The 16,890-nt window shown below is 36.4% G+C and overlaps 2 protein-coding genes across 4 annotated transcripts; one reads left to right on the top strand and one right to left on the bottom strand.

Moving 5' to 3' along the window:
- Positions 1 to 491: 491 nt before the first annotated feature.
- On the bottom strand, positions 492 to 3,946 carry LOC132164678 (uncharacterized). Of its 2 annotated transcripts, XM_059575224.1 has the most exons (5): positions 3,866 to 3,946; positions 2,372 to 3,338; positions 1,533 to 1,583; positions 1,230 to 1,438; positions 492 to 689 (listed from the first exon to the last, which is right to left on the bottom strand). In XM_059575224.1, exons 2-5 carry the CDS (start codon positions 3,201 to 3,203, stop codon positions 624 to 626), a joined length of 1,158 nt encoding a protein of 385 aa, XP_059431207.1. In that variant the 5' UTR covers positions 3,204 to 3,338; positions 3,866 to 3,946; the 3' UTR covers positions 492 to 623. The 2 variants fall into 2 exon arrangements, with proteins under 2 accessions (XP_059431207.1, XP_059431208.1); XM_059575225.1 differs by lacking the exon at positions 1,533 to 1,583.
- Positions 3,947 to 6,967: 3,021 nt separating this feature from the next.
- Positions 6,968 to 15,556, top strand: LOC132163799 (B3 domain-containing transcription repressor VAL1). 2 transcript variants are annotated; one of them, XM_059574170.1, is made up of 13 exons: positions 6,968 to 7,302; positions 7,480 to 7,609; positions 8,733 to 8,814; positions 8,914 to 9,015; positions 9,651 to 10,261; positions 10,410 to 10,506; positions 10,638 to 10,812; positions 11,324 to 11,400; positions 11,481 to 11,906; positions 12,056 to 12,105; positions 13,853 to 13,966; positions 14,072 to 14,139; positions 14,624 to 15,556. In XM_059574170.1, the coding sequence occupies exons 2-13, from the start codon at positions 7,497 to 7,499 to the stop codon at positions 15,379 to 15,381; spliced, it is 2,673 nt and encodes an 890-aa protein (XP_059430153.1). In that variant the 5' UTR covers positions 6,968 to 7,302; positions 7,480 to 7,496; the 3' UTR covers positions 15,382 to 15,556. The 2 variants fall into 2 exon arrangements, with proteins under 2 accessions (XP_059430153.1, XP_059430154.1); XM_059574171.1 differs by having other exon boundaries at positions 7,434 to 7,609.
- Positions 15,557 to 16,890: the final 1,334 nt, after the last annotated feature.

The following is a 16,890-nucleotide window of genomic DNA, read 5'->3' as shown; positions in this document are numbered from 1 at the left end:
TTTATTTCAATGAGCATATACTCCAGTGTCGGTGAATAGCATAAGTGCTTTACTATTTCAGTAAGGAGTTTTTGTTTTACTCCATTGCCGTATTAGAGTAAATAAGGAGATCTTTTAGATTCTCCTAGTTTTGGTAGTAATAGTAGTACGTATCCTATGGGGACTAGGTTTGCTTTGTAACCTATTTAAATCCACGTTTGGGTGAGAGAATAGTAAGAAAAGTTTATTCCTCAAACCTAGTGTTTGAAAGAGGCTAATGACCCTCTTAAAAAAATCCTATTGCTAATTCTCAATTAGCAACCATAGGCAAGAAAGACGGAGTATCATCTATTTCTAAGAAATGACAGTTTAATCTTTGCGCACCCTAATAAGGTCCGACGGCCACCCGTCTAAACAGAGACAATATTTTATCTATCGAACTAATTTTGATGACACCACACCAAGTAGAATTAATCAAAACTTATATGCATGCAGCTAGAGATGAGCATGGAAAATGAATTTCAGGAAGAACTCTTAATGAAAGATTTGGCAGTTCAGACAGAGTTAAGAACAATTCTGTAGGAACCTCAAGCAGCAGGTGGTATTACACTCTGATATGCCTGATGCTGATATCATTTCTTGCATTACAATTGAAATGCGGCACACATTGCCCGCGTGTGCATTTCTTCTACTTGGTTCAACCAGATCTCCTGAAATTAAAGTCCAGGTGAGAAATTGTAAATACTCTCTCAGAATTCAATTTACATAAAAAAAAAAAAAAAATGATTCAACAACCCTACAATATCCACAAAGTATCCTTTGAGAAAAAAAATAAGAAGCCTAAATTGTTCTTGTCAAAAAAAATTGTTACTCATCCAAAACAAATTGGGACTGGAAAAGCATGACAGAAGCTTTTAAGACCAAAAGCCCTTTCACTTTCAGTGCTAATATGCTTGTAGGGAATTTTTTTGTGTATCTACAAATACAGTAATCCTGTTTTGTGATTTAACAAGTGAATGGAAGTGAAATTCATCAAGAAAGTGATTGAATACAAATACTTCATAATCAGCTCAAAACTACATTCAACTACAATGTATTCTTCATTTCACAGCGTGCAAGTTTGAAGTCCTCACCATGGAAGTAAATCATCTCTAGCAAACAAGCATACAATTCACAGTTCTGAGAATCACCTAGGGACTAAGAGTTCTCTTTGAACACCATGCAGTAAAGCTAAATCCTATTAAACTTACTAGATGATTCATTTCCTCCTGAAGTGCTTCATCCATCTGACCAAACAGTGCAGTCCACTTCACTTGATGCGAGCAAGCAATTATACTTATGGGACATTCAACAGCAGAGAATTGGTCATCTTTTTTGATAGATGAGAACTCTTTCGATATTAGAAAAGGCAGTTCTTGTTGGAGTACATCCTGAACCCTCATCCTACTACACCTTAATGCTGCACAAACAAAGAGAAGTTATGTACACATAAAGTACTTCAGATCATTAACTTTCACAAGTGCACAGGCAAGCTTCAAGAAAGTAAAATACACCTGCAAGGCGTGCTCTAATGTCCTGGCAAAGGAGTCCCAACCATTGAGAAGCTAGATTTGCATATGGGAAGCAATAACAAAATCCATATCAGTTTAAGATGTTCTCTACTTTTCTGATGATTAGTATCAGGAAAAGAAAATCGTAAATGGAGAAAAAAAATTCCCAAATTGGCACTTTATTTAGACAATATGAACTAAGTAATTAGTAACTTTGACTTTGAGCATAGAGAGGGAATGGGAATGAAGTAAATGCACGTAGAGAAACCAGTTTCCTGTAGAGCATCTTGGTACATGCACGTATACATGAATGTGTCTATTGCTCATTCAATTGGTCGTGAAATGTAACAATGATTAAAGTGGGAAATAAGCGAGACAGTTGCAGCTTAAAAGTTGAAAAGTAAATCTTATATATGTTGTTTTGCAATTGAGTTTTAAATTTTAAATTAAATTCTTTATAAGATTGTGCAATCCAGAAATCCACCTCAAGTTTTTGTGTTCTATATAAAATTTGCAACCCTGACAATACGTCATTAAGGCCTGCTTGGATGCATAGCTCATAAACAAAGGTACATTCTAAAAGAGAACTGTAAGTTTTGTCATCTAGCTTGGACAGAAGTTTTTAGTGTAGGATTATGCTTCAGTTGACAAGGCAAAGCAAAGCTTGACATAAGAAAAGGTGTCTTATGTTAACAGTGGCAATGTCCCTGGCCATAGGTGTTTGGTATTCAACTTTTCTCTTATATTTATCCATTTCCACCAACCTTCAATAAGATAATATAAATGACTAATGTAAAGCAATAAGCACGAGAAAGAATCTTTCCATTTAAATCACAACTAACCTTTGGGATCAAAAGGAGAATCCATTGCAGTCTCTGCTGACTCTTCTTGAGAACTTGTATTCTCTGTTGACACGGTTTCATAATCAGATTTCACATTCTCTGAAGCCGTATTCTCAAACGACCATGACCTTACTTCATGTTTGTCATCCCCATGATCTTCACCCTTTCTCACCGCTACACTCAAATCACAAGCCACCCCTCCTTCATGTTCTGAATTGATATGCATAGGCCTACTCTGGCACATAAGGTATCCACTGACTTGACTGCCACCTGATAGAGTATTCGAACGTTCATTCAAATCATTATCCCTAATTTTCTTTTTAAACCGGCTTTGCTGCATGCTTCGAGTATTTTCTAACTTTTCACCTCTAACCAAGGCCCCAATTACTGAATAGACATGTTTGCTGTTTCTTAGGCGGTTTATGATCCCAGGGTTCAGTTCTTCCAGCAACCCACTTGGTGCAACAACCTTAGTGAACCTATTAACCTGTTGTTCTATCTTTGCAACCTTTTTTTTTCTACTAGCCATGTCATGTCTGTGCTTCATGGCATCCTTTCCTGGAGCTGGTGTGCATGCAGGTGGCAAGAGGAAACCATTCTGTTTCATTTCTTGCCACAATTTCATCATAGCATCCCTTTTCTCCAAGTGAGCATTACAACTTGCAGACTCTGAAGCATTGCCTAATGGGTCTCTATCTTCTATGCTCGACAAGGCCTCTACATCCGGATGGAACCTAATTCCCCCTGAGATCACACAATTTGGGACCAGTACTTTGTCCTTAGCATCATGAGCTGAGTTGTTACTGAGCCAGTTTTCAAATTTACCATCCATAACGTTTAAGACCCAAAACGAGCACGTACCAAACAAGCAGGACTCCCCAGAAAATCTATAATCTTGTCCCTCTCTGTTCCTTCTTAGATTGCATCTCCAAATTTGCTTATGGGGTTCTCAAGAGTCCATTGAAACCTAATTATTAGCCACACAATCAAAGACCCACAAGATAGTTCCACATCAATCAACCAGTATATAATCCATGGACACCATAAATTGAAAACTTAAACTACTCCCAACAAGTAAAAGGAGAGTTTCTCACAAATTAACAAAAACTGAAGCAGCCTTCTTTAAACAATGCACGCTTAAAAATCCTAAAAAAATTGGCTTCCTTTCCAAAGCATTTTCTCACAACAAACAAATACCAACAACACGAACAAAGCTGCAATTAAACCAGCATGTACATTGATTTGGCAAACTCAAATATCCCATTTTACACACAACACATAAACACAAATTTGCTAGTTTCCCATGGTCCATGGACATATAAAATCGAATACTCAACAAATTTTTTTAAAAAAATGGTAAAAAATTTAAATAATTAGCAATTTTCCCATTTTAATTGTTTCTCCCTTGACCGCAAAGAGCATTTAGCTGAATGAGCGTAAAATTTACCAAAAGAGAGAGAAGAAAAAAAAAAACTCAAAATATAGCGGACTTACCCAATGAACATCGCACTGTTATAAGGTCGGACTACTTGTACACTACGAATTTTAGGGGTTTTAGACAACTTCAAATCTGAGCCTCTCACTGTAAGAACTAAGAAGGGCTTTTCTGCTCATTTATATACATGTGATCCCGCCAAGCCCACTTTTCAGTTTTTTCTGCTTTTCAACTTTCCCGGTAAAATTTTTTACTCAGAGTGCGTGCGTCTTGCACGCGACAAGCGTTTTTAAACCAAAAAAAAAAAAACTCGCCAAATGTGTCCCGGACCCTGTGCTATTGAAAAGGATCCGGATTCCTTTCGATTGGAAAAAAAATTAAAAATTCTTCAATTATTAATTATAACTATTTATTTTAAATTTAATGGTCTATAAAATTATTTAAATTTTGCTAAAACAAATTCAACATTTAATGCTTCGGTTATCCAAAAACAACCGACATTTTATAAACGATTGAATTTAAAATGAATGACCGCGATTAACAATTAGAAAAAGAGAGGAAAATAATAATAATAATAATCATTTAAAAACTATAGCATAAGTGTTGTGGAGTGAAATTAAATATGGACTCTTAAAAAAAACTACAACAAATGTAATGTAATTTTTTTTAAAACGCTTAAGCCAAATTTTTACCTTTAACTACCTTAAAAATCATGCATTTAAAAAAAAAAAAAAAGATTTGACATAGATGATGTAAAAATAAAAAAACTACAGTACCTATGAAGGTAATACTTTTAAAACTACAAATTTTATCGAATGCTTAATTGTGTTTTAAAAGTTACATTTTGATTAGATGTGTTTTGAAATTATTATTTTCCTAAGTAATATATTTTAGAACTGCTGAACCAAACATATATTATCACCGTTGAATAATCAGTTGATTGGACACCGTATTTCTGACCTACAAAACTTGCAATAATTAGAAAATAAACACGAGTAATCTTTGATATGTCTAAGTCAGTTATTTGCTTAAAAAAGAATAGTAAGAAAGTTAAAGATTGTTGGGTTGACAGAATGAGTGGTTTCATACCTCTCAATAGTTCTTTTTTTTTTTCCATGTCATGGGTTCTCAATCCTCTGCATAAACCCTGCCAAGTGTCCAACTTACTATTGGGCAGTGCTCTGGTTGGGTATGGTGTTTGGTCATTAATCTTTAACGAATCACACCTCATATTGTGTCTTACCTTTTCGTTGTGATGCGGTTGTAACTTGTAACAAGACAATGTTGACAAACTAAATGCTACCAACTACTGTTGCAACTTGCAAAGGAGGTAAATAAAGTATGACGTGTAAATCGAAGTATGGCATCGTCTAATATTATGTCGAAAAATTGAAAAGTAATCGAAGTAGTGTTGTCAAATGGCCAAGCCCAAACTATGCGAATTTCGTGTTAAGAAAGCTTATCAATACCCAAGTAAGATTCTTAGTGTATCAAGTTGTTGGGCTCTTTCCCCCTCTCCTGCTTTGAAAAAAAAAAAGAAAGTTGTTTAATTGGGCTTGAATTGCTTGTAGTGTCACTTACAAGATTGACATTGTTAGCTCAATATCAAGCCTGGAAGCCCACTGCCTAAGAATTATTATATGGCCAAACCCATTAAACACAAGCCAGAATGCCAAAATAATAATAATAATCATCATTTTTTAATTTTTGTCAAAGATTAATAATAATTAATCTTTGTCTCTGCATTGCAACAAAAAGGCCTAAAACTCACATTGAATATTTCGTTTTTAATTTTTTAATCCCACCAGTCCATGCATTTCTCTGGACGTGCAAATCATGGAGTTAAACAAAATCATCACCAAACGTGATTAACAAATTCAATATATATATATATATATATATATATATATATATATTGGTATTTATATAGGTGGGTACGTGCTACCGTGCTAATTGGGTTATTTTGCATCTTGCTAAACGAAAGTCAACATATTATGATAATACCAATGCCAGGAGCTTCGACTTCAAGGATCCTGATGCCAACAAATAAAAGAGAAAAAAAAAAAAAAAAGTCAAGGCTCTGTATGGTGTTTCCTATTTCATAAGTAATTTGTTAAAGATTTTTAGAGGATTTGTTTTTTATTTTTTGTTTGAACAAATTATTTTGATGTGACACAAACAAAGCTTAGAGAGAAGAATGAAAAAGAAGGTATTATTTAAAGCAAAATTACAAAAAGATTGTGCAATAAAAGTGAAATAATTTTAAAAATGATGAATACTTTTGTAGCTGGACAAGAATAATCTAGGGCTACATCCCTTAGGTTACAATTGTTTGGTCATTATCTTAATGTAAGTTGTAATAGATTAAGTATCACAACTAATTATTTCATTATTTGCGTACTCTATACGCGACACGACACGGGTTATATTAATGATTCTAAATGCATGTAAGAATTATATCATTTATATGCTCTATTAAAAAGCATGTAAGAATTATATCATTTATATGCTCTATTAAAAAACATGTAAGAATTACATATTCTAAGAATAAATACCAATTTAATAAAAAAATTTATCTTCAACTCATTTTGAAGAAATTTTTTGTCCATATAAAAAATATATAGTTTTTACTTTAATCATTATGTAACACAAAAACTTAAAATAGTCATATAAAATAGTTGATATTATTCATTCAACAACTCATAATAATAATAATAATAATAATAATAATTAAACAATAATATGAACAAGAACAACCCATGCATGTTGTTACCCACAAAAGAGTTAAACAAAAATAAAAGAAGAATCCGTACAAGTTCCACGTAACCACAAATTTTACATATATAAATATATAAACCAATTTTCTTTTTAATATATATATATATATATATATATATATGCTATTTTTTATATTTATTTTATATTTATGTTTTAAAATAAGCGTTACTCAACATTAAAACGTGGCCCCGCAGCCATAAATCTGATGCAGTCATTCCAGCCGTGGGTGACCGCAGTAGTCTCTACCACTAATACCGCCTGCCAGGTCACGCTCCCCCACGCAACCCCGGGTCACCGTATCAGTGTCCGAAAAGAAAAAAAAAAGGGAGCAGAGAGAGAGAGAGAGAAAGAGCAATAGTAAAAGAGTTGAGAGAGAGAGAGAGACGACTTGTTAAGCGGCGTGTCTTCAAGTGTCGTGCATGCATTTTATGCAATCTGTTTGCTTTGCATGCACTCTCTCTCCCCCTTCTCTCTCACAACACACAAATACACGACTTGGGTAAAAGCAATAACCACCGCCGTCACGCTTTCCGGGAACATCTTCGCCGGGCTGACTTCGGTCTTCTTCGGCTTGGACTATTATCAATTATTAGAAGCAGTAGTATTGCTATTGCTTGGGAAATTAGAGTGTTATAAGCGTAAACGGTAGAGTGGATTTGTTTTTGTCAATGTGATGAGAGGCAATTCTAGATTTTTCTTCTTCAACTACTGGGACAAGGTTGGTGTTTTTTCTGTTTTCTAGTTCGTACCATTTTTCGCAAAGCATGCGAGTATGTGTGTGTGAGAGTGTCTGTGCGTGATGTGCCTAATGATGGTTTGTTTGATTCAATTTTTGGTTTTGGTCAAAAGGGGTTTTAGGGTTTTGATTTGGATTTGCGTCTTGTTCTGTTTGAAGCCTTCAATTTTGGCTTAATGGCGTCCAAAATTTGCATGAATGCCTCGTGTGGAACAACCGCCCCTCACGAATGGAAGAGAGGCTGGCCTCTACGATCCGGTGGATTTGCCGATCTCTGCCACAAGTGCGGGTAATTTCCTTCTCTATGTAGTTTTGTTGTCTTGGATTTCAATGCAATTTTTCTTTTTACATATTATTGGGGTGATTTGGTTTTGTAAAGGGGCAAGCTCGGGGTTTATGAGGTATTGAATTTTGTTGATATTGGGTTTTTCCTATGTTGGGCGTTTGACTTGGTGCGTTGCTCTTGAAGCTGTTTCTATTTGTGTTAATCAGTTGACATTTTCGTGGTTGTTGGATTTTCTATTTTAGAACGTGAGCTTGTATTGGGAAGAAATTAGTGGCATTGTACTTAGCTAACCTATAATTAGATAATGAAAATGGGCCTCGCTACAATTACTAAACTGGCTAATGCTATTTTACCAAAGAGTATAGTTGATGCTCAAACTTTCAATTTCATCCTGTAACCACAATTTACTGAATGAAGCACAACTTGGTAACTCTACTGAATCAGTGGCTATCCCAGGTTATAAGGGTTCAAATTTTTTGTGGGCCAGCCCGTTGAGAACCTATTAAAAATAGTATATTCTTTATTAGGATGGTAATATCTAATTTACTCAATAATCCTCTGTTGAGATTAATCTGAGACTTATGCAATAGGTTTGATTTCTACCCTTATTAATAGCGATCAAGCGATTCAACTGTTGTGATTGTTCTCGATTTCAAACCATTTGGCTCATTTTGTAATTTTGTTGGCTTTTGTGGGTGGATGAGGTACATTTAGTTTTGAATGTGCATGCTCAGAAAAGAAAAACAAAAGTAAATTATATGCTTGTGCATGCACGCGGTTTAGTAACTTTTAATTTGGCACGGGCAGAATCATGCATTTGTTTTTCAACTTCTCCTATTTTGACTTTTGTCTAACTTCTGTTACCTTGCTTCCACTTGTGTTAGTATGAATCTATAGATACTTTGTAATTGTTAATGCTCTGAACTACATAGTGTAAATGCCATTTTGAAAATAATAACAGAGGTTTGATGGTCTACACTGGCAACTGATATTTGAATATTTGTATTTTAGTTTACATCAAAACAATGATCAATAGAACATGTTGTATCATTCTATTTATTTATTTACCTTATTTGATGTAAATATTTTTTCTTGGCTTATTTGATGTGGTGCTTTCTCTACTTAGATCTGCCTATGAGGATATGGTTTTCTGTGATACCTTCCACACAGAGGAAACTGGTTGGAGGGAATGCAGTTTATGCAGCAAGGTAAGCTTCTAAGTGGCGTCTTTCATTTTTTGGTTAAAGCTTTCCTTTTTTGTTTTTTTTTGTTGAACTTTTGAAATGTAACTAAATTTTGCATGGCAGCGTATCCACTGTGGATGCATAATCTCTAGACCTTTGTATGAGTACATGGATTTTGGCGGTGTGGGGTGTATTAGCTGCGCAAAAAGCTCTGGACTTTTTTCAGTAAGATGTACCTATAATGTTTCGATATGTTACAATCAGTGTTTTTTACTTCATTCAATTATGTTTATATGGGTTAAATATTTACTTTTAATCTCAGCTGTCCCTGGCTGTGCTTTTGGTGTGCGTATGTTTTATATATATGTATACAGTTGCAAGTATGACAATTTTTAACTCTAGTGCTGGTGATTATTGCTTTTTTCTATGGAACTCATTCAAATAGACAGTGGTTGAAATGCTTGAATTGACATACTACTCTTCTTTCTCTCTCCCTCTCTCTTTCACTCCTCACAAAAAGGGATATGGAATTGTTGGTCACCAGTCATACATATATACGGTCATGATTTTTTTTTTGTTTTTGGGTAAGGTATAGGGTCATGGATGTGGTTAAAATGGTCATGGGAAGGACCTTTTTCTTCCTCTTTGAACTTAATTTTAGCTTGAGGTTTAGCTAATTACTGTGGCTTGCTTGTCTCTGATAATATCATTTGTGGAGGACGCTACCAGCCATGTCATTTGACTAACCGGTTGGCATGTATTGGGTGTAAGGAGCAATACTTCAGAGTGCTAATAGAATAGTTAGTTATATGGCTGTAAGACTAGGCTTTAAACAAAGTTTTATTATTCTTTTCATGCAGATCTGGAGGGGTGACATTCTTAATGGATTTGGTTCATTGACTGTAAATAATGTTGGTGATTCATTATCCAGTGCTTTTGGGAAAAGATTGGTTAGTGATGGTGTCGATGAGGGAAAACTTATGCAATTGTGCAGAATCATGGAAGCTAATGAACCAAACCTCTTGCATCAATCTCAGAGAGGTGAAGCAAATGCATCTCAAGTTGGCACTGGCTTTTCGAATGCGACTCAACCATCTGTTGGGTCAGTAACATTTTCCAAACCAGACAATAGCAGACAAATGTTAGAGGGAAAAGATACACATGAATCACTAGCTCAGCCTTCTTTGAGTATGACCTTGGGAACTCCAAATTTTGTGCTACCCTTTTCTGGTGGAGTTGTAGATGGAATGGAACAGAGCAAAACACCTTCTCCCTTCCAGCAAGGGCAAAGATCTCGCCCCATATTGCCCAAACCCCTGAAAACTGGCCTCAGTGTAAGTCCAGAGACAAATAAAAGTCTGGTTCAGATGCGAATTGCTAGGCCACCTGCTGAAGGACGTGGGAAGAATCAGTTACTTCCTCGATACTGGCCGAGGATTACTGACCAAGAACTGGAGCAACTATCTGGAGAGTATCCTTAATTTGGTCATTCTTTTTCCCCCCTCTACGATTAAGTCTAACTTTGTTAAAATATTATCTTCTTCTGTAATTATATGCATGTTATTGTTTATCCATTGATTGAAGCGTGGTGTTTCCCCTTAACTATGTTATTTGCAAAGTTTGAATTCCACTATTGTGCCATTGTTCGAGAAAGTGCTTAGTGCCAGCGATGCTGGCCGAATTGGTCGTTTGGTTCTCCCAAAAGCATGTGCTGAAGTAAGTTTAAAAGTTCATTTTCATACGTGCCTTTTCATGCCTCTGTGTGTGTGTGTGTTGTTTTTTTCTTTCTTCTTTCATTTCTTTCTTTCTCTTCCCTGTTTGTGTGTGTTAACTGAAAGTCAATGCAGGCATATTTTCCTCCTATTTCTCAATCAGAAGGCCTGCCCTTAAGGATTCAAGATGTGAAGGGGAATGAGTGGACGTTTCAGTTCAGATTTTGGCCCAATAACAACAGCAGGATGTATGTTTTAGAGGGTGTTACCCCTTGCATACAATCTATGCAATTACGAGCTGGTGACACTGGTATGCTTCATTATAGCCTGGTATAGAGGGTGATATTTAGTCCATGGATTTTTTATATTTATCTTATGATCTGCTTTGTGATAAGCTTGTACAGCTCAATGTATGGCAGTACTTTGAACTTTGTTTGCCGGGAAGAGGAAAGTTTTGAGACATGCCAAAATCTGTATATAAAAATTAGTATTTTCAATCCCTCTATTTTACTGTTTTCAAAATCTGTATACTACTCATGCCAAAATCTCATATTTAAGTTTTTATTATTTTGATCTCCCCTTGGGGCCAATTACTTATATATATAAATTATTTTGACCTAATCTACAATCCCATCTATTGATACTATGCAGTTGTCAGTTGGTTTTGTATATTAATTTGCAAGGAGCATCTCTTTAGTTAATTTTTATTGATACTATGTGTGCCATTTGTAACTTTTAAAATCTATTGTGAGACACTATTGTGAGACACTTGGAGTATTATGTCATATTTTGTTTCATTATTTGATCTGCTTTTGGCGCAGTGACATTTAGTCGGATAGATCCTGGAGGTAAACTTGTCATGGGGTTTCGAAAGGCGTCGAACACTGAAGACACACAGGTTCGTAGGCATATTTCATGCCACTATATGTGTCATCTTACTTTCAGATCATATCTTAAGTCTTTTTGTGTTATTGACAGGATGCTCAGACATCTGCCCTTCCTAATGGCACGCCTTCTAGGGAAAACTCCTTTTCTGGTGTTATTGAGAATCTGCCTTCAGGCAGTGGTTACTCTGGGCTTTTTCAAACAATGAAAGGAAGCAGAGAACCTCTTCTAAATGCTCTTGCTGAAAATGTGCATATAGGGGATGGGGATATTGGGATGTGTAAAAGTGATAACCATGGAGCCAGGATAATTGAAGATTCATTGCAGCAACCAACACCAATTTCCGAGAAGAAGAAGACTCGAAATATTGGCTCTAAAAGTAAGAGGCTGCTAATGCATAGTGAAGAGGCTCTGGAGCTGAGACTTACATGGGAAGAAGCACAAGACTTGCTTCGTCCACCCCCAAGCGTCAAGCCAAGCATTGTTACTATTGAGGATCATGAATTTGAAGAATATGATGTAAGTGTACCCCAATCAGTCCTTTTGTATGTTTACTTTTATCAAGTAAGATAAGTAATGAATACTTGATAGGTTTAAAGTGTTGAATCTAATGTTACAGCATATTCTAAGTAAAATGATCATTGATTCACTGTTGTTCATTCATTCAGGAACCACCGGTTTTTGGAAAGAGGACTATATTCACTACCCTCCCATCTAGGTAAGGATGTATATAATGTATCTTATTACTTGTCATTGCTGAATAGGTAAATTAACACAGCTTTGAAGGTCTAGCCTTTTATATATATATATATATATATATATATTTCAGCTCGTTATAGAGATGTTATTTGCTCATTTTTTATTCTCTTTGTGTCCTATATTGCACGTCCACCATCTTATTTGAAGATGTCACAAAATACTGTCCACTTTGGAAAGTCAATGTACATAATTTAATTAATTTTCTCAATATGCCATTTGCTTTATTCAAAAAGTCAATACCTTATTCTATTTGTTTATTTGAGTTTAAACTAGGAAGGGAAATTTTAAAAATTTGTAATTTGTAATTTCAAAGACAAGATATTAGATGACATCCCCTTAAAAGGTTGGATTTTCTAAGGTGGACAAACAATTTGGGATGAAGGGAGTGTATTTTGGGCTGGGTTCCAAAAAATAATATTTTTAAGATTTTAAACAGCTAAGGTTTGATGCAATGCAGTTGATACTCTAAGTAGGTGACTAAGCCCTGCCTTGGTCTTTTAATGTGCCTCCTCTGCATCTCAACTGCCTCTCTATTATATGTTTACTTCTATATTATTTTAGTTTTTTTGTTTTTGACCAAGGGCTCATGAGCATGCAAAGAACGATATGGATCCTTTTAGGGGACAAGATACTCTAGATACAAGAAGACTCAACACCTAATTCATCTTCAGGCCCTCGAGGAAGCTTTCTCAAATTTGTATAGTATTGCTTGCTCGCATTAATGATGCTTTCGTAGCAGATCATGGAGTTATTTGGCTCCCATTAGTGGAATAGAAGCTTTATCAAATCGGCTTATGATTGGAAGATGAATGTCTTTGCTTCATTTTTCAATTTGTTGTACTCTTTTAGATTGAGACAGGAAAGTGAAGACAACCTTTGTTGGTCCCCTTCCAAGAGAGTGTTGTTCGACTTTAGATCATTCTATAACGTCCTTGTCTCCCATGATGGTACTCCCTTCCCTTGGAAGAGTATTTGATGGATTAAGGTTCCCATGAGAGCGGCCATTGTTTGCTTGGTTGGCCACTCTAGGGAAGATCCTCACCATGGATATCCTAAGGAAGCGGCAAGTCATTGTTGTTGATTGATGTTGTATGCGTAAGAGGAGTGGGGAGTCTATGGATTATCTTCTTCTCCATTGTGAGATTGATTACTAGTGCCTTATAGAGTGCTATTTTCAGTTGTGTTGGCTAACTTGGGTTATGCTTCGACAAGTGGGAGACCTTTTCGCTTGTTGAAGAGAGTTAGAGTGGCAGTTCTCAAAGTGCAATAGTGTGAAAGATGGTACCATCTTGCCTTTTGTGGTGTCTTTGGAGAGAAAGAAATGATAGAAATTTTGAAGACCGTGAGAGGATGGTGGTGGAGCTAAAGTCTTTCTTCTTCAATACCCCTTACCACTGGACAATTGTTTTGGACTATCCTCATTTTCTTAGTTCTCATGATTTTGTACTTTATTTATTTATTATTATTATTATTTTCGTTTCTAGCTAGGTGTTTCTCTTGTATACTTCTTATGTACTTGGATTGCCCATTTTGCGCTTTTTAGTGATTTTTTTTTGGATAAGTTACAAAAATGTTAATTATATTTCAATTACTTATAAAATTATGTTCATCTTCAAGTCGTTGTGTGCATGTTGAAGAATGTGTGCATTTGATCTGGTGATGAATATTTTCATCTTGCGCTGAATAGACTGGACACTTTCATCCAGGGGACAGGAGCAATGGGCTCAGTGTGATGATTGCTCCAAATGGCGAAGGTTGCCTGTGGATGTTCTTCTCCCTTCGAAGTGGACGTGTTCAGAAAATGTTTGGGATTCAAGCAGGTCTAACACTATTCCGTAATTCTGTTTCCCCCTTTGAATACCTTTCTTGGATGAAAGTTGGTTCCTGCTTAATTTATACCCTTATGGTTTGCAATGTTCTCATAGGTGCTCCTGCTCCGCTCCAGAGGAGATCAGTCTAAAGCAATTGGAGAATCTTCTTAGAGCAAGCAAAGGTATGAACGCGACCTCTATGTTTCTTCTTTATAATAGAAGTTCCATGGTCCAGTATGTTTCGATACTGGTTTTAGAAGAAATAAAAATGTATATCATTGAAATTCTTATTAAGACATACATTTGTGAAAAATGGGGCATGCATCTACAATGCCTGGATGTTTTTATCATAGTAGCCATTTCTTGGTGTTGGGCTGTTGGCTGCATATGGATGCATGGATTTGAATGGACCAGAGCTTGTCTATAGGTGTTTAGATAAATGATGTTTGTGTGCATATTGTCATAAATAGATGGACGACATTCTTGTACACTATACTTTAGAAGCAGAAGTTTGTTCTAAGTTGAAGTCAGCCCTCTGATGAATCCATGAAAATGGTCATGGTGTTGCTGTTTACATATTATTATTTACTGTTTACAGCCTTTATTTTTAAAATGAGTTTCAAAATACTTTCTGATTTTTTTCAATCCTCTCTATATCTTCCCCAGATTTCAAGAAGCGAAAAGTTGCAGAAAGCCACAAGTCTGTCCAAGAACGGGAACCTTCTGGCTTGGATGCTTTAGCCAGTGCTGCAGTGCTGGGAGATAATGTGGGAGATTTGGGTGAACCCTCGGTTGGAGCCACCACCAAACATCCCCGACACCGCCCTGGCTGCTCTTGTATTGTGTGCATCCAGCCCCCAAGTGGGAAGGGCAAGCACAAGCCCACGTGCACATGCAATGTATGCATGACTGTAAAGCGCAGGTTTAAAACCCTAATGTTGCGCAAGAAGAAACGCCAATCAGAGCGTGAAGTGGAGGCTGCACAAAAGGATGAAAACCGCCATAAGGATGAACCTGAAATGAATGGCATATCAAGAGATGCTTTGTTGCCTACAAATCATCCGGAGAATGAAGCCAGCCACAATAGAGATCAAGCTGAGGAGGCTGAGACCAGCAACGGACAAATAGACCTGAATTGCCATCCCAACCGCGACGACATGCAACTGGATCTGGAGGTACCAGGAATGAGCCTGTTGAGCCTTGTTCAAGCAGCCAGCCTTCCGTTAGAAGATTTTATGAAGCAAAGTAGGATCCCAAGCTTGACATGCGAGCAACAGGGTAGCCTGGGTTCCTGTATACTCACACAAGTTACTGGAGAGAGCGAGAGACGGAGATGCCTGTCTGATGAAGGGGGCCATGCATCTGGGGGTTGGGAGCATGAGAGTAGAGGTGATGGAGGGTATCATGAGTCTAAGTTAGACTGAAACGATCTTCCATGAAGACTGAAGAGGTTTTTTTTTTTCTTTTCACCTCTCTGAGAGTATAGTTTTGTTTGCTTTCTATTATTATAAATGGGCAGTGTTACTCGTCTTTTTCTCTATAGTTAACGAATGTAATATTTGTCCTTTTACCAATTGTCATCTTTTGCTTGTTCATGTCTCTCCTTGCGTGCGTGTGCGCCCACTAAGTGTTTGTTCAAAGAAGAGTTCGGTCTTGAATTGGAATGTTGAAGATAGCTTTGCGCCGAAGAGCAGATTGGCAGAGTCTGTACTATCACCCTTAAAAACTTTTCATTTACGAAGGAATATTGAGGTTAACTGCACAAATGAGAAATTAAATTTACTGAAAAACAGTTTAGACCCGTAGAAGAACGTCTAGAGGAGGTGAATATGTGTTCGTAGACAAATGTTTCCAATTAAAGTTAAAGGAAACAAAAACCAAAGAATTCCAATCACACAATTGCAAGTCTAAACAAATTTTGAATCGGATTCAACCCAATTGACCCATGACATTAATAGTTAATTAAGAGGAGGGGTATAAGGTATTGCTAGAGGCCTTTTTTTTTCTTTTTTTTTGTGTGTGTGTGTGTGTGTATTTACATAAATAATTAGAAAGTGATCAATAGAAATATGATGTTATGAAGTAGGTAGCGAACATTTCGTCTTAAAGTGACAATGGGATTTCCAGCAGCATCAAGCAAGACATTCCCTGGATTATTAGTTAAGAAACCATATATCACTTATTAGCGTCAAGTGGAAGTCCATATGACACATGTATAACAAGTTTTAAGAAATCGTCGGGAACCAGGGACTTATATATATAAGTCCTTGAGTTTTTTTTCCTACACAACATCCCCATTGGGATGAATTGTCACCTGCACATGCAACGTATATATGTATGACTCGTTTACGTATTTTATTTCAAATTATTTACCGCCGGCTCCATTGTATGAGAAGCACCAATTTTGAAAAAAACATCATACCATTTTTTAGACATAAGTCAAGCACATGATATTGATAGCTCATAATTCATACATACAGAATACATTATATATATTCTCCTAAAAAATGAAAGCAATTCTCCTAAATTGCATTCTTTTGGATTCGAACCGAGTTTAATATTAGGATCTTGAGCTTTGTAGCAAAATAAGAAGGTGATGAGGGTAATTTGAGATAGGCATTCCCGGCATCGACGCTAACGAAACTTGTGGAATTACAAAGTGGCATGGCCAAGGGTTGATTAGGAAGAAGAAGAAGACGACTGCCGTGAATGAATTGAAGGTGAAATTTTGCAACACCACCCAATTCCTGCAACCACGTATTCACCCGGCGGCGTTCTTGGTCTTCATCAACGCTTCCTTCGAAAGACTAATAGAGCTCAAGGCTCTCTGTCTTCACCCCCATACAAGCACCGTTTATCCATCAACCTATCCACAAAGTTGTTGAGGCAATTAGATAGACTTGATTTTTTGACATTAATGTTATTCAAACGCA

Source organism: Corylus avellana, chromosome ca10, assembly GCF_901000735.1.
Source record: "Corylus avellana chromosome ca10, CavTom2PMs-1.0".
Classification (NCBI taxonomy): domain Eukaryota; kingdom Viridiplantae; phylum Streptophyta; class Magnoliopsida; order Fagales; family Betulaceae; genus Corylus; species Corylus avellana.
This window is presented reverse-complemented; position numbering and strand designations above follow the sequence as displayed.